Raw genomic sequence first — 14,728 nt, forward strand, 5'->3', positions numbered from 1 at the left:
ATCCACGTGTCTTCTCAGTGTCTCTCACAGTTTTATTGGCAGCTCTTTGTTTTAGTAAGGCAAGATGTTCCTGCTCGCTGAGAGTTGGAGGGAGCGGATGCTTTTTAGGTTGTGAAACTTCTGCAACTACGTTCAAAATACTGTGAGTTTTCCTTTCCCCTGGTCAGGAGAGGATTTAAAAGGCTTCCAGCTTAAAGGTAGCATGGTTTCATCTGGGAATTAAAAGAGCCCGTCAATGAACTTCTTCTGTCCATGGACCATCATGGTGGGCTTACTTGACACAGATATTTTATAAATATGCTTTCCTGTATCAGATCTGTGGATTAGTATAGACTTGTTTAGATTTGGAGTACAAAAACGTAGGCAGGCGCAAGTCATATTATAGATAGGTTAAGGAGTCATCTAGATATGATGTCTGTATTTGCTTCAAGTTTCTGGTGAAAATGTAAGTTAAACCTGAAGTTTCCAATGCAACTTCACTGTACAGAATCCCATACGGAGTAGCATTATTGCAGGATCTACCTCGAGGGAACTCATGACTCCAAGGTTTGATGATTTTGAGAATATTAAGATAAAAGTATCTAAATGCTGCTTTTCAAATCTCCAGTCTTTTCAACGAAGACGAGAGTTGTAAAAGCACAAAGCCTTAGGTGTATTTTTATAGCGAAAATGCTTTTTTTTTCTAGCTGTCTTTCAGGAATCCTGTGCAAGTCCTTAGTTCTGTCTTGGACGTGCTTTGTGACTTGGGTAAGTTGCGTAGCTCCTCACGTGGTCTGCTTTAACCACAAACTCATGCATCGGATTACTGCTGTACCTCAGGACCGATGGGATCAGATGTCTCTGAAAACGCATTGCTTTCCTTGAAAGGAAACTACAGCAGTTCTGGCTGCTGCTTTTTAATAATAATACTTGTCAGGAGTTCTATGCTTAAACCTGGAAGAGGCAGGGGGAGAAATCCCCTGCTGCTACACTGGTGCTACCCAGGGGCCTGTCCCACGCGGCTGCAGGGGACAGGCAAACGCGCGCTGCCTTGCACAGGACCCTGCTAATCCTGGATTCTGAATTCAGGTGTTCCAAAGCAAGTAACAAATTTTTTTAAAAAAAAAGAGTATTTGAACTAATGAGTTAATGATCTCTGTTTGTTCTGGAAAACAGTTTGAATGACACTTAGTTTTCCTCTGCCAAGTGTTTTGTTACTGAAGCAGATCTTTTCAGGTGTGCGTGTTTAACACCATATGGTACAATCTGCACCTTTTTTATCCATTAAAAATGCTAAGCTGAATCCAGAATTTGTTGACCTGAAAAACTGTTTCATTGGCTTATGCAAAACAATCTTTTTTTTTAATATAGAGAATATTTCTTGAAAGGTCAGTCTGATTTTTGTGTTTACTTCTCATTATTTTTTAACTTGAAGTATTTTGCTTAAGACTTTGTTTCATTACAACATCACAGATTTCTTGGCGCCCAAGAAACATCTGCAAGCTATCTCATGTAAGGATACAGTTTCTTTGAAGATTAATACTGTGCTTTAATTTACTTGGGTAATAAAAACAGGCAGGTGAGGTCCAACAATAGGTGGCAGATCCTGTGGCCTTGTACTTAGGTGGGAATTCTTCAGTGAATTACAAATGGTGCACGACAGAAATAAGTTAAAAAACCCTCTGGCAAAAGTCTGTGCTTTTGTTGAGCATCATACGTTAATAAGCGTAACTTGTATTATTAGCTAGTATATGTTAGCCCAGGGAGAGTGTCAGAGTAAACTGTGGCAGGTAATTGTCTTGATTTCCTAGACGTGAATAGCAGTGATTTACAGTCACGGGAAGGTAGCTCTTGGAAGAGTGTTTTCACTGAGATAATCTCAAAGGGGGTGAACTGAGCCAGTGTGCCTTCAGAGGGGAGTTTGGTTTAGATGCTCATACAGACTGTGTGTGTGCTGTGAAAGAGGCAACAGGAGGCCTGAGAACTGGGTGAAGCCCCCGTAGCCAAAAGGATGAGCACCTGGAGGCAAGCAGCCAAATCAGTGGACACAGCTGAAGTGGGGTTGGGCCCCATTTAAGTGCACCTGGAGAAGCCTAGAAGCTTTTGAGCTCTGCTGATGGGGAGCAGGAAGCTCTCCACGTTGGGGGGGAGGGGATGGTCTGAGGGGATTGGGGAGCTGGAAGCTCATGCAAGGAGGCTTTTTGGAGGTAAGTTGAGATGTGCTTGTGTGCTGTTAGGGGACTGGGGGAAGCTTATTTGTGTCAGGGTCGTGACAATAAGGATAAACCAAAAAGGACCAAAGGCTGTGGTACTGAGGAGTGATATGGGGAAAGAGAGTATTTCTGTTTGGCTTTGAGCATTGTTTGGGAGCTTTGTGGGTGGTTATCGCTCTGGACTGTGTAGTGTTATGTGTGACCCATGCAGAGTTCAGTCAAAGGTCCAGAGCAGCAATTGGAAAGATTTCTGGTTTGACTGTATTTTTCACTTACTATAAGCGAAACGAGCAGTTGGTTTGTGAGAACTAATTGGAGACCAAGAAGAGAAATGAAGTTGGTGGAAAGGAAGGCAGGGTTTGATGGGAGCGGTGGAAAGCGTGTGCAGTGTTGGGATGGAGGCAATCACAGTAGATCTGTCGGTGTTGGTGATGTCCTCCCTCAGCCTGCGGTCTGGCTGCTGCTTGGCTGCGTCCCCTGATCCTTGTCTGCCTCTAGCACGCGTGGCTTTCGAATGTGTGTGAAGACAGGGCTTTGGTCCTGTTGAGTCCTTAGTCTCCGGTCATGGTGCGTGGGGTAACTCGGCTCCTGCCTGGAGCTGACTAGGCAGTCGCTCAGATCGTGTGTGAGTTGTTGCTCCAGGAGCCTGGTTACGGAGGCAGTGTTCCTGCCATACCTGGTGACGTGGGTAGGAAATGCCAGGTGTGGGCTGCTGGCTGTCTAGCGCTGGTGGGGATGCAGCCTTTCAGTGCTCTCCAGCCCTTTCTTGAGATCATCTTATCTCTGTATTGATTGTCATCGCTCTGTGCTGGCACATCTGGAATGTTAATGTTTTGTTGGTGATGTGTTTTTCTTTTTTGGATATCTAACTTGCTCTAGGGACTTCTGTCCCACCTTATTTACAAGGAGCTGTGATTTCTGCCAGAAAAGAGGTGTTCTTGCCTGTGGTTAGTATTCTGCTGCAGTTTCTGCAATATCTGCTGTACTACTTCTTCCATAGCTTCATAAGATAATCTCAGAATTTCACCTGACCCATCTATTTTTTTCCTCAATGCTAGAGGAAAAAGATGTAGCTGATGTCTTCACATTGATGTTCTCAGGCCCAATGAAACAAACTTCCAACTTCTGTTTTGTCTGTCTACAGCCTTGGGTAAGGGTTGTAAAGGTTGAGCTGTGTGGGATCCCAAGATCTCAGAGGGGATCCCACGTGCGTCTTTCCTGCTCACCAGTGTAGGTCTCTAAGGGAATGCGTTGGCTTACTGGAGCACAAAGGTTGACCCCTCGCAGGCTGATGATGCCGAGTAATCCACTGGCCTTTAGCAAGACCTTGTGTTGGCTGAAGTTGTCTGCGCAGCTGTTGAGAGCAGGAGAGCAGTGCTGCACTCGGTGCCTTGTGGGTTCAGCTGAGAATCTTCATCTCACTGCTTGCAGTGGTGGTTTATTGTCAGCCAGCCAAAGCAGAATCCATGCAATGGCTGCTGCAAAGAGCAGAGAATACCTGAGCACAGGCATTTTGCGGGAGCGTGGAGAGCTGCAGGGGTTCTTGCAAAACCCTGAGAATGTCTTTCTGGGGGAGCAGTGCTGCTCGTTTGCCTGCCGGCTCGCTACAGGTGGGCTCCGTGTCCCGTGCATTGCTGTCACTGCAGGTTGTGCACATGCCTGGCTTTTGCAGCCTCTTGTATTTAAGCAGCGTCCTGAGGTGCTGTGCTTTCTGTGGGAAGTTACCACTCCGCTTTCCTGATGTCTGGAGCTCCATTCCACCTCCGTTGCTGTCTAGGCAGCACTGACATCATGTCCTGACAGCCTGACTGGGGCTGTAAGGTAAACTTCCTTCAGCAGGCAAAGGAGGAGCATTTGTCCTGGGACTCTGATATTAAATTGTAAAGCTAAAAGCATTCTGACTCCTCACCCTTGGCAATATAGGAACTGCCACGTTGTTTTATTTTCATTATGTGTGATCACTACTGAGCTGTTAAGAGAAAATTACTTTCTATTTCAGTAAACTCAATTCTAGTTTCAGACTGACTGTGCATCAGCTGCTTAATTTGGAAGCCACTCTCTTGGTGAAATTAAAAATTCAAATCTCCAAGCTGGAGCACTCAAACTGTGCTTGAATTAGAAATTGACTGCTGTCAATGTGCTCTCACACTTCATTCTTTTTTTTTTTTTCCCCTCTCTCCCTTCCCCCCTCCCCCCCGATGAGTTTTATATTAGAGTCTTGCTGTAGATGATCTGACTGAGCAGAAGTAGTGGGAATCCACACTGTCACTCCGTAGACAGAGTGATGAAAGAGAAGTGTGGCGTGTGAAATAGACTGTTCTTGAGAAGGACTGCTGTGTACTAATTTCATAGTTACATGCATGTTTGATGAAGTACTCTTACGGGATATGACTGCAAACCCATAAGTGTTGTTTGCAAATTCATTTAGGACCTAACTAAACTTCACAGTTTCTGTGCAAAATCCTCGCTTCCCTATTTCTGTGTAATATTTGAAGCTGTTTTCAGATCTTGACTGAAAGAACCAGAGCAGTCTCTCCACTTTGAGACATTTGCGTGGACTGCCTCTACAGGCTGGTGCACAGATGCTGGGAACAAAAGGGTTTTTTCTCCGGGAAGAAAACCAGCAAACCTTAAAAAACCCAAAACTCACAAAAGAGGTGTTGGTTCTCTGTTGTGAGTGTTCTCTGTAGGCTTGCAGCTTGTGTGTCCTCCTGCCTCTTTGGATAGATGATTCTCAGTTATTTAACTAGAAGTTAGAATTATACTCACAGGCTTAAAACAAATTGGACTGGGTATTTGTGGGCAGGTTAAGTGTCTTCTGTTATTGGCTGTGCTGAAGGCGCCCAGTGCTGGTACTGGCTTGTTTTCTCAGACCTGCTTGTCTTCTTCTCCAAGGTGTTTCGTTGTCCATCAGCTGGACCACAGGATGGGTCGCAGAGCCGGGTGTAGAGTAAGTGGTGACTGGGGAGCCTGAGAAAGGAGCTGTTGCATTGAGCAGTTGATGATGTGAGTTTGGCAGTTGCAGCTACCCTAGGCTGATGGCAGTGGGTTGGGTGAAATCTGAGTGAGGTTTGGAGAGAGGCTCATCAACCAGAGATGAATTTTAAATGTGAGATGTAGTAACAGACATGCCTCACACATCTCGTTCTCTGGCTGTGTGGTGCATGGACCCTGGCTGGAGGCTGGGTGCCCACCAAAGCCCCTCAGTCACTGCCTTCCTCAACTGGACAGGGGAGAGAAAATACTGACGAAAGGCTCGTAGGTCGAGATAAGGACAGGGAGATCACTCGCCAGTTACTGTCATGGGCAGAACAGACTCAACTTGGGGAAAATCTAGTTTATTTTATCACCAATTAAATCAGAGTAGGATAATGAGAAACAAAACCAAATCTTAAAATAACACCTTCCCCCCACCCCTCCCTGCTTTCTGGGCTCAACTTCACTCCTGATTTCTCTATGTCCCCCCAAGTGGCACAGGGGGATGGGGAATGGGGGCTGCGGTCAGTCCGTCACACGCTGGCTCTGCTGCTCCGTCCTCCTCGCGCTCTGCCCCTGCCCCAGCGTGGGGTCCCTTCCACGGGAGACGGCTCTCCACGAGCTGCCCCAGTGTGGGGCCCTTACTGTGGGGTGCAGTCCCTCAGGAACAGGCTGCTCCAGCGTGGGTCCCTCATGGGGTCACAAGCCCTGCCAGCAAACCTGCTCCGGCGTGGGCTCTTCTCTCCACAGGGCCACAGGTCCTGGCAGGAGTCTGTTCCGTTGTGGGCTCTCCGTGGGGTCACAGCCTCTTTCAGGCACCCCCTGCTCTGGTGTGGGGTCCTGTCTGGGCTTTGGGTGGGGGTCTGCTCCCCCACGGTGTGCTCCATGTCTGCAGGGACAGCCTGCCCCACCACGGTCTGCTCCATGGCTGCAGGGGAACCTTCCTCTCCGGCGCCTGGAGCACCTCCTGCCCTCCTTCTGCACTGACCTGGTGGTCTGCAGAGTTGTTGCTCTCGCACAGACCGAATCCTCTCTCTGGCTGCAGATTTTTTTTCCCCTTCTGAAATAAGTTATCTCAGAGGTGCTACCAGCATCCCTTGGCCAGCAGTGGGTCCCATCTTGGAGCTGGCTGGCATTGGCTTCATTGGACGTGGGGAAGTTTCTAGCACTTTCTCACAGAAGCCACCCCAGCAGCCCCCTGCTACCAAAACCTTGCCACACAAACCCCACGCAGTCAGTAACAGGGTTATGCTGAAGTTTATCGCAAAGGTCTTGGGTTTTCCTGGCTTTTTTGTACTCGGGACTTCTGTAATTGTAGCTGACTGCATGAAAACAGAAATCAGAAGCGCAGAAATGTCTTTTTTTTTTTTTTTTTTTGTCCAAATAGTATCGTGGTATCTAAGTGGTCCTGCTTTATAGAGACAGCACGGAGTCACCTGCCTGTTCTAAAGCGAATTTGGCTGCTTGCCTCTGGCCAGCGAGATGAGTTTCCGCGTGTCACCGTGCCGGAGAAGCTGGGCGGTGTGACTTCGGTCAGCCTGGAGGAATGCTGTGCTCTGTGGCAGCCAAGCCTTCGGGCTCGGGTTGCCAGCCACAGGGTGTAGATTGGTTTTATCAAACTGGCCTTCACAGTGCAACCGCATGCATTCGCAAGCTGGGTATTTATTCTATTTTTATGTTTGAAAGTACCAGGAAGGTGTATTTCTGTTCTTTTTGTCACATTAAGGTGCTTAGGCCCTGATTCAGCCTGATTTTCTCAAGAACTTGCTTGAGAAAAAAGCCTGCTTTTGTGCATAGTCAGTGCTGAATACTGAGGGATGTGTTTTAAAGTGTTAGTAGTACTGAACACAATTTTAGTGTGTAATTAAGGGGTGCTTCTCTTATTCCCCCTGACTAAATAGGTGGTTGTTACTGACGTGGGAAGTGTTTTGAGATTTACCAGCTTTCTTTTTAAATAGATACTTATTTTCCTTCTTAGTGTTGAGGCAAAACCAGGTTTAAAACACCTTTTTTTCATTTTCTTGGGGGGTAGAAAAGTTGATGGGTGTATTGAAGCTGGTTTCAGCTAATGGGATTCTTGCTCTAGAGAGAGGTGCTGCAATTTCATGAAATGGCTTAAAATGAGTTGTTGCGTTGAGGAGGTCAGTGGCCCGAACGTAACGACTCGATGACGTGCGCATTATGGGAACGTATCAATAAAAATACAATTATTTGAACTCTGGCTGAGGAAGACCACTGTGACCTCTAAAATGCACAACTCTGAAGTGGTTTTTAACAAAGAATAGAAACTAAGGTGCATTTAATGACTTTAGAATACTTTATACGTGGTGTCTTGGAAATTGAACAGTTGAAAAACTGAATCCGGCCTGTGACCTTAGAAATCACAGGAAGCTTTGATGAGGAAATAATTTGTAAATGGTGTGAAATATAATGTAGCAGCCATTGCTTGAGTTTTATAGATACACTTTATAAAATGCTAGATAAATCAAAGTATAGTTAACGTTCAAGAAGATGGGAAAGCTAAATGAGACCTGTGCCTTTTAAGAGTTATAAAAATCTTTATTCAGAAGTAACTTTCTTTGAAAGCTTACTTGTATAAAGAGACAGTGCTGGTTTATTTGAACATCAGCTGCGTTGAGATCAGTCCCATCTTATTTTGCATATTTAGTGTTATCTTTGAAATTCAGCAAACGAGTCAAAATATTAACTGATAGGGAGCCTGCAACATTTTCCATATTTTTATGACATGGGAGCTGAGCTGTGGTTGTTATTGTCATGTCAGATAGATGAATCCCTGAGAACGTTCATTTTTGTTACTGGTAGGGTAAATATTTGTGTGTCTTTGTAAATAATAAATATTTTCTTCTCGCTTGCTTTGTTTGTGTACATTTAATGCAGGTGTTTAAGGCTTCCTTCACAGAAGCAGCACTACAGAAATTGCTTGGAGCGCTGCTTTGATGGTTGGCTTTGAGTGTGACCAAGTAGTTTTTCCTTCACACTGTGGTTCACCCTCAGAGGGCTCGTGAGGGGTAATTTGTTATTCTAACAAAAATCAGCTATGTGTAACGTAGGTGTATTCAGATAGCCGAGCTCTCTTTAAAACTGCATATATAATTTCTCTGTTACTTTCAGGCAGAACTTAATGAGCTTCCAAGCATTCTGCATTATGTGTTTAAAGCAGGGGTGGGGTGGTAATGGATTCCGAGTTTCTGTGCTGACCTATAAAATCCTAGTGGATATGGCAAAAGTGGAAGGCAGTTACACCCGTCTGGCCACAGCTGCTACCAGAGCGTGGGGTCGAAAGACTGAACTGCTGCTTTTGTGGCTGAAAACAGAGACTGGTTATCTAAAATAAATCGGATGACTGTGCTGCTGTCCTTCAGCATCAGGCTGGGTACGAGAGAAGGTGCTCTCTCCATCAGTGGGGAACGCTTTTTGACTTCACCTCTCCCTCGTTCATCTTACTGGCGCAACTACGATGCGAGCAGCGTTGCTGGTCATGCCTTGCTTTACGTTAGTGCTTTTGTTAATTTTTATGAAATGTTGGTCATCAGGAAAGATTGTTATGGTGAAAGAGCCGTTGTAATTAAGTTATTTCTGGGCTTTCGTAATTTTGATTTGAAGCAATTTGCACATAATCTTCATTGGAATATAAAATGCATCATCTGGGATTGTAACATTTTTTAAAAGTTGATTTTATAATGTTTTTATATAAATTTTGTAATATTAGTAATATTACAACTGAAAGGCCCTTCTTCCATTTGTGACTTTTCTCTTTTTCTAAGTGCATGTCTCGTGCAATGCATGGCATACTATAATGTAGGGATTTTTTAATTACCTTCAGTTGTTTCTCAGTGTTCCAAGGTACCGTGTTGAGAGTCTTGTAGTTAATTGCCATCAGTTTTTTGATATGATTGAAACTGAGGGAATTGTAAGAAAAATTTGAGGCCTGTCTTTTTGTAACAAGTTGGCTGAATTGGTTTGGTGCGGTTTCTGTATCTGATGTGCAGACAAAATAAGCTTGTGGTTGGAAGGCTATGCAGAAAAACAAAGCTTTTGTAACTAAATTTCAGCTATGTAATGAAACTGAAATTATTCTAATCTTCAGAAAAGGGCCGTGGCGGAAGGGTAAAGATCACCTGAAGAGTTTACCCAGAGCCATTGTAAGATCCCGGCTGGATTTCCTGGTGGCCAAGGGCACTGCGACTGCTCTCTGGCTGGGGCCGCCGCCTCCCTCCCTCTCCTTTGGGGAAGGCATGGGTGCTCATCTGGAGGTGCTGGTCCCAGCTCTGTGTCTGCCCACTCCTTCTCCACCTTGTGCTCAGGTGCAGATAGACTGGGGCCAAGGACTTGCAGCCCCTTCCTCGTAGCATCCTCTGAATGGCTTGTGGCTTGGGCTACATATATATATTTATATATAGTATAATTCAGGCGGTGGTGCTGCTCTGGTAGCCAGGTGAGGGATTTGTGCTGCTGGACTTGCCTGGAGGCAGACCTAGAGCCCATCATGGAGATAAATGATGAACCTGACTAGAGGGTTACCCACAAATGTTGGGAAGAACGCAGAGATGTGTGGTTCTTGTGTGGACTCGTTCAGGATACTGGAGTTGTACCACTCTGGCTCCTATAATTTTTAGAATTGCGTCCAGTACACTTGGTGCAAATATCTAACACTTTGGCTAATTTAAACCTTACTTACATTAGTTTAGTTTAAATGTGGTGTTTAAAGAGCTGTAATTATCAGGCTGCTTTAGAAATTCATGGTGATTTAATGAGATCAATTCTGAACTGATTTTAATTAAACCAAGGAACCTTTTCCATTGTTACAGACGAGGCCTGTGACTGGCCTTTGTAAATGTTGATAAGGTATATCCAGTCCTAGAACTACTTTTTTTTGTGCATGACTGATTTCTTCTGTTGAAGGCAAATTTAGGCTGTTATTTTGTATATGAGCTAAAATAATTAAATTCCGAAGAACACTTTGTTCAGTTTTTTGTTCCCTTAGTCCAAGAGTGGTTCTTACTTGTGAAGACTTCTGTTAAAATACTCCCAGTACAGCATTTCACTGTCTTTTTATAGTAGAGAGGCTGATGGACTCCATGACCTTTTTGTATTTCTGGTTTCTGCGATGCGTTTTCCCGTGACAAAAGAGGATGTGAGAGATAGCTGGAGTATTCTAATTTATGGTGATACGAAGCAGAATGCAGAAGCTTAACTGCAGTCCCGTGGTGAGATGTGCCACTATTCTAGTATGTGGAAAACGTACAAACTGCTTTTGCTGAGGGTTGTTTGGAAAGGGTGTAGTGAATGTTGGGAAAAGTCTCCTGCGAACTCCTAATGCTTAAATTTTTGTGTAGGGCGTCATTGTAGTGAGGTGTGTAAGAGACCTGTGTTGGGAGTTGCTGAGGAGCTGAGATTCTGTGCACATCTATCAATGTACGGATTGACAAAGGGTTGTGATTAGAGATGAATATTATATATATTGCATGTACAAGGAAAAAACAAACCCTGAAACTTGTGTTTTTGAAAGAGCTCTGTGTGGGCAAGGAGAATATTTCTAACAGCTGAGATTCTGGCAATTGATTCTGTTTCAGTGAGTAGAGGGCAGCTAATGGAGGGCATAATTTAGCTAGCCACTAGATCCCTTGGAAGGGCGATTCTGGCAGATTGGTCTGGTCAATATGTTTTTGTGTTACAGAGTCGATGATGGTGCAGAGTGTGTATTCCCATTGATTGTGGGTAGGACAGGCGAATGGAATGTTTTTTGACTAGCAGTAAATCCATAAGAAACTGGAAGTAGTCACCGCATAATCTTTCATCCGTAGTTGTTTTTTTTTTTAAATAGAAATGTACAGAAAACAAAGACAAGATACCACATTCTGATCTCCCATTTTTAATGTTTGTTGTGCTTTTTATCTTGGTTCTTTCAGCCAGGCTCTGCAAACAGCAAATTTATCTTTTCATCTATGTAAGTGAGGTAAATGTGGGGAAATAGAGCTATTGAGCAGAGGCCCTTTCTTAACGGTGTTAGTACTGCAGCAGTGCTACCAAGCGTATGGTGGCATTAGTTTTCCAGGACTGATGGTCCTGCATGCAAAACTTTAACTTCATGGCTTGGACAACATGTAGTACAGTAAATCTAAGTGACAACTTACAAAATACCTCATTGGACTGACATCTGCAGCCATGGAGCGTTAGTTGCATCTCTGCTGGAAGCAGAATCGGAATCACTTGCTCATACTGACGAAACATGGATATAAACACAAGAAACTGGACATATTCAACAACAATTTATGCAGAATCACAGACTGTTAGGGGTTGGAAGGGACCTCTGTGGGTCATCTAGTCCAACCCCCTGCTGAAGCAGGGTCACCTACAGCAGGCTGCACAGCACCATGTCCAGGCGGGTCTTGAATATCTCCAGAGAAGGAGACTCCCCAGCCTCCCAGGGCAGCCTGTTCCAGGGCTCTGTCACCCTCAGAGGGAAGAAGTTCTTCCTCATGTTCAGCTGGAACTTCCTCTGCTTCAGGTTGTGCCCATTGCCCCTTGTCCTGTCGCTGGGCACCACTGAAAAGAGTCTGGCCCCATCCTCCTGACACCCACCCTTGAGATATAAGCATTTCTAAGGTCCCCTCTCAGCCTTCTCTTCTTCAGGCTGAAAAAGCCCAGCTCCCTCAGCCTCTCCTCGTAGGAGAGATGCTCCAGTCCCCTCATCATCCTCGTAGCCCTCCGCTGGACTCTCTCCAGTAGCTCCTCCTCTTTCTTGAACTGGGGAGCCCAGAACTGGACACAGTACTCCAGATGGGGCCTCACTAGAGCAGAGTAGAGGGGGAGGAGAACCTCCCTCGACCTGCTGGCCACACTCTTCCTAATGCACCCCAGGATGCCATTGGCCTTCTTGTCAGCCAGGGCACACTGCTGGCTCATGGTCAGCCTGTCATCCACCAGCACTCCCAGGTCCCTCTCCACAGAGCTGCTCTCCAGCAGGTCCACCCCAAGCCTGTACTGATGCATGGAGTTGTTCCTCCCCAGGTGCAGGACCCTGCATTTGCCCTTGTTGAACCTCATCAGGTTCCTCTGTGCCCAACTCTCCAGCCTGTCCAGGTCACGCTGAATGGCAGCACAGCCTGCCGGTGTGTCCACCACTCCTCCCAGTTTGGTGTCATCAGCAAACTTGCTGAGAGTACACTCTGACTCTTCATCCAGGTCGTTGATGAAGAAGTTAAACAAGGCTGGGCCCAGTACTGACCCCTGAGGGACACCACTAGTTACCGGCCTCCAACTAGACTCAGCGCCGCTGATAACAACCCCCTGAGCTCTGCCATTCAGCCAGTTCTCTATCCACTTCACCAACCACTCATCCAGCTCACACTTCTTGAGCTTCCCTAGGAGGATATTATGGGAGACTGTGTCGAAAGCCTTGCTGAAGTCTAGGTAGACAACATCCACGGCTCTCCCCTCATCTAACCAGCCAGTCATGCCATCGTAGAAAGCTATCAGATTGGTCAGGCATGATTTCCCCTTGATGCATAAAATATCTTTGTGAGTATGGTTCTTGTCTTTTTCACGCAGATTCAGTCCTATCCTAGGTGTGCTTGTAAGTCTGAAAATCATTCTGGATCAGAGAGACTTAAGCAAGGTCTGTGCTTTAGCATTTCGCATCTCCATTAGCTAAGCAAATTGAGAAAGAAGCAGCACAGAGTGTGCTGTGAATAGGGAAGGTGATGTGGTTCGTCATACCCAGGTTTGTGTCCTGATGGATGTGATTATGTTAGCAAGTTCACTTAAAAGCAGGTGCAAACTCTTTACAAAGTGGGTGAAAACACACAACGTTCTCTGGCAACGTCTTTGCTCCTCGATCTGCGGTATGGTCCCTGTCTTTGTTTTGTTGAAATGGAAGGCGATGCGCAGTTTGAAATTCCTGAAACAATTCTTTTCAGATGCTACAATATGTTGAGCCTAGAAAATGGCAGAAACATTTCAATGACTTTTTTTTTTCCTCCCTTCCCCCAGATGGTCAGGAGCACTTAACGCCTGCAGGCTCTCTTCATAAAAAGAAACTGGCGAGAAGACCTGGATACGTGAAGCCAGAAGCTCAGGGACAGACAGAGTTTCAGTCCCCAGGTGCCTGCAAGCTGTTCAGCCCTGAAGAGCTCCAACATGGCAGGCAGCGTTGTGGAGACTTTGAGAACTGCTCTCTGCACAGACAGTGCCAAAAGAACTTTGAATTCTTATGCTGTGGTGCAGCGAGTAGTGTGGTAGTTCCTGCTAATGGGGTAACAGTGTTGGCTGCTACTGGGAACGTGCCAGGGTGCTGCAAAAATCTTTCATGTTGCAAGAGCCCAGGGTCAGAAGACACCGTGACAGCAGTTTACCCTGCTGCAGCAACAGGCAGAGGAGATGTTTCTGCTGTATGCTGTACACGACGGAAAAGCCACGGCGCTAAGGTGAGCAAGACCCCAAACATGTCTGCTTTGGATCAGGCAGAAGTGAACAACAACTGTGAATATCAAAACAGAGATGTTTCTCATTCTGTTGGCGCACACGATAGCTTTAGTTCGAGTTTCAGCTTCATACAGCTCTCCCTGAACTCGGCCTCTGGACTAAGCGATGCTGAAGGCAAGTCAGCCATCGAGGAAGCCAAGTATGTTCTGCATCCCAGCACCACGGGGAAGCCGCAGGAGCCGGAAGAGATGGCGCAAACTCGTGAGCGCTTGGGAGCTTTGCGTTGCTTCTCCAGGCCCAGTGAGGATTTGGAGTATGAAAACAGGACCGCAGTGAATGACAAACTACAGAATTGTGAGACTGTCTCACTCTTGGACACAGATGCAACGTTTTCATATTCTACAGATTCCTCAGACGCAGCTTCTGCTGGCTCTTCTGTCACCTCGAGCTGTGAAAGTGGCTTTGCTGTTAGTGACCGGAACTGGGATACTTTGATGAAAAAATATGAACCGGTGCTGCAGGACTGCCTGCTTGGCAACCGCAGTACGTTGAAGGTTAGTAATCTCGCTTTGTCTTTGATTTTCCCCGCCAGCCCTCAAAACATTTGTGTTTATAGTGCCAAAATCAAAGCTGGTGTAGGAGTTGGGATGTTAATGGCTTTTGTGGCATCTGTTCATGAAGGGTTACAGTAGCATTCGGCATGATTACAGTGAGAGAACCAGTTTTGTTTTCTTTGTGGTCCTTTAAAAAAAAAGGTGATGTTGTTGCAGTACCTGATGCCTATGTTCTGCTGAAACTGTGGTCCTCTTATTTCTAATACGTCGCGCATTGGTTTCTGGATTCAACAAATACCATTTTCTTTCACAGGTGGCCGTTTTGTCTGTAGTTTGGAGCATATGTGGTACAAAATTTGGGGGTGGTAAGAACTCTTTTCTTGAAGCACCATGATCTAACAACACTCAACTTTGTAATTGGCAATGTGTAAGTTTAGCCAAAGATTTCTCTGACCAAGCACCAGTATGAGAGTAGCCTGTGATCTAGTAGATCAGTACTCTTCCCACACAAAGAAAAATGAGGGCTCAAGTCCCTGCTCTAATTCCAGCTGGGAACTGAGC

The 14,728-nt window shown here is 45.6% G+C and overlaps 1 protein-coding gene across 2 annotated transcripts in view; it reads left to right on the forward strand.

Moving 5' to 3' along the window:
• Window positions 1-14,728, forward strand: part of DISC1 (DISC1 scaffold protein) — a 229,127-nt gene that overhangs the window by 9,257 nt on the left and 205,142 nt on the right. For both annotated transcript variants that reach the window (XM_075412179.1, XM_075412177.1), the window contains exon 2: window positions 13,182-14,167. In XM_075412179.1, coding sequence (XP_075268294.1) covers window positions 13,182-14,167 — 986 coding nt within the window. The remainder of the gene's footprint in view (window positions 1-13,181; window positions 14,168-14,728) is intronic.

The sequence above is a fragment of the Opisthocomus hoazin genome, chromosome 2 (genome assembly GCF_030867145.1).
Source record: "Opisthocomus hoazin isolate bOpiHoa1 chromosome 2, bOpiHoa1.hap1, whole genome shotgun sequence".
NCBI lineage: Eukaryota > Metazoa > Chordata > Aves > Opisthocomiformes > Opisthocomidae > Opisthocomus > Opisthocomus hoazin.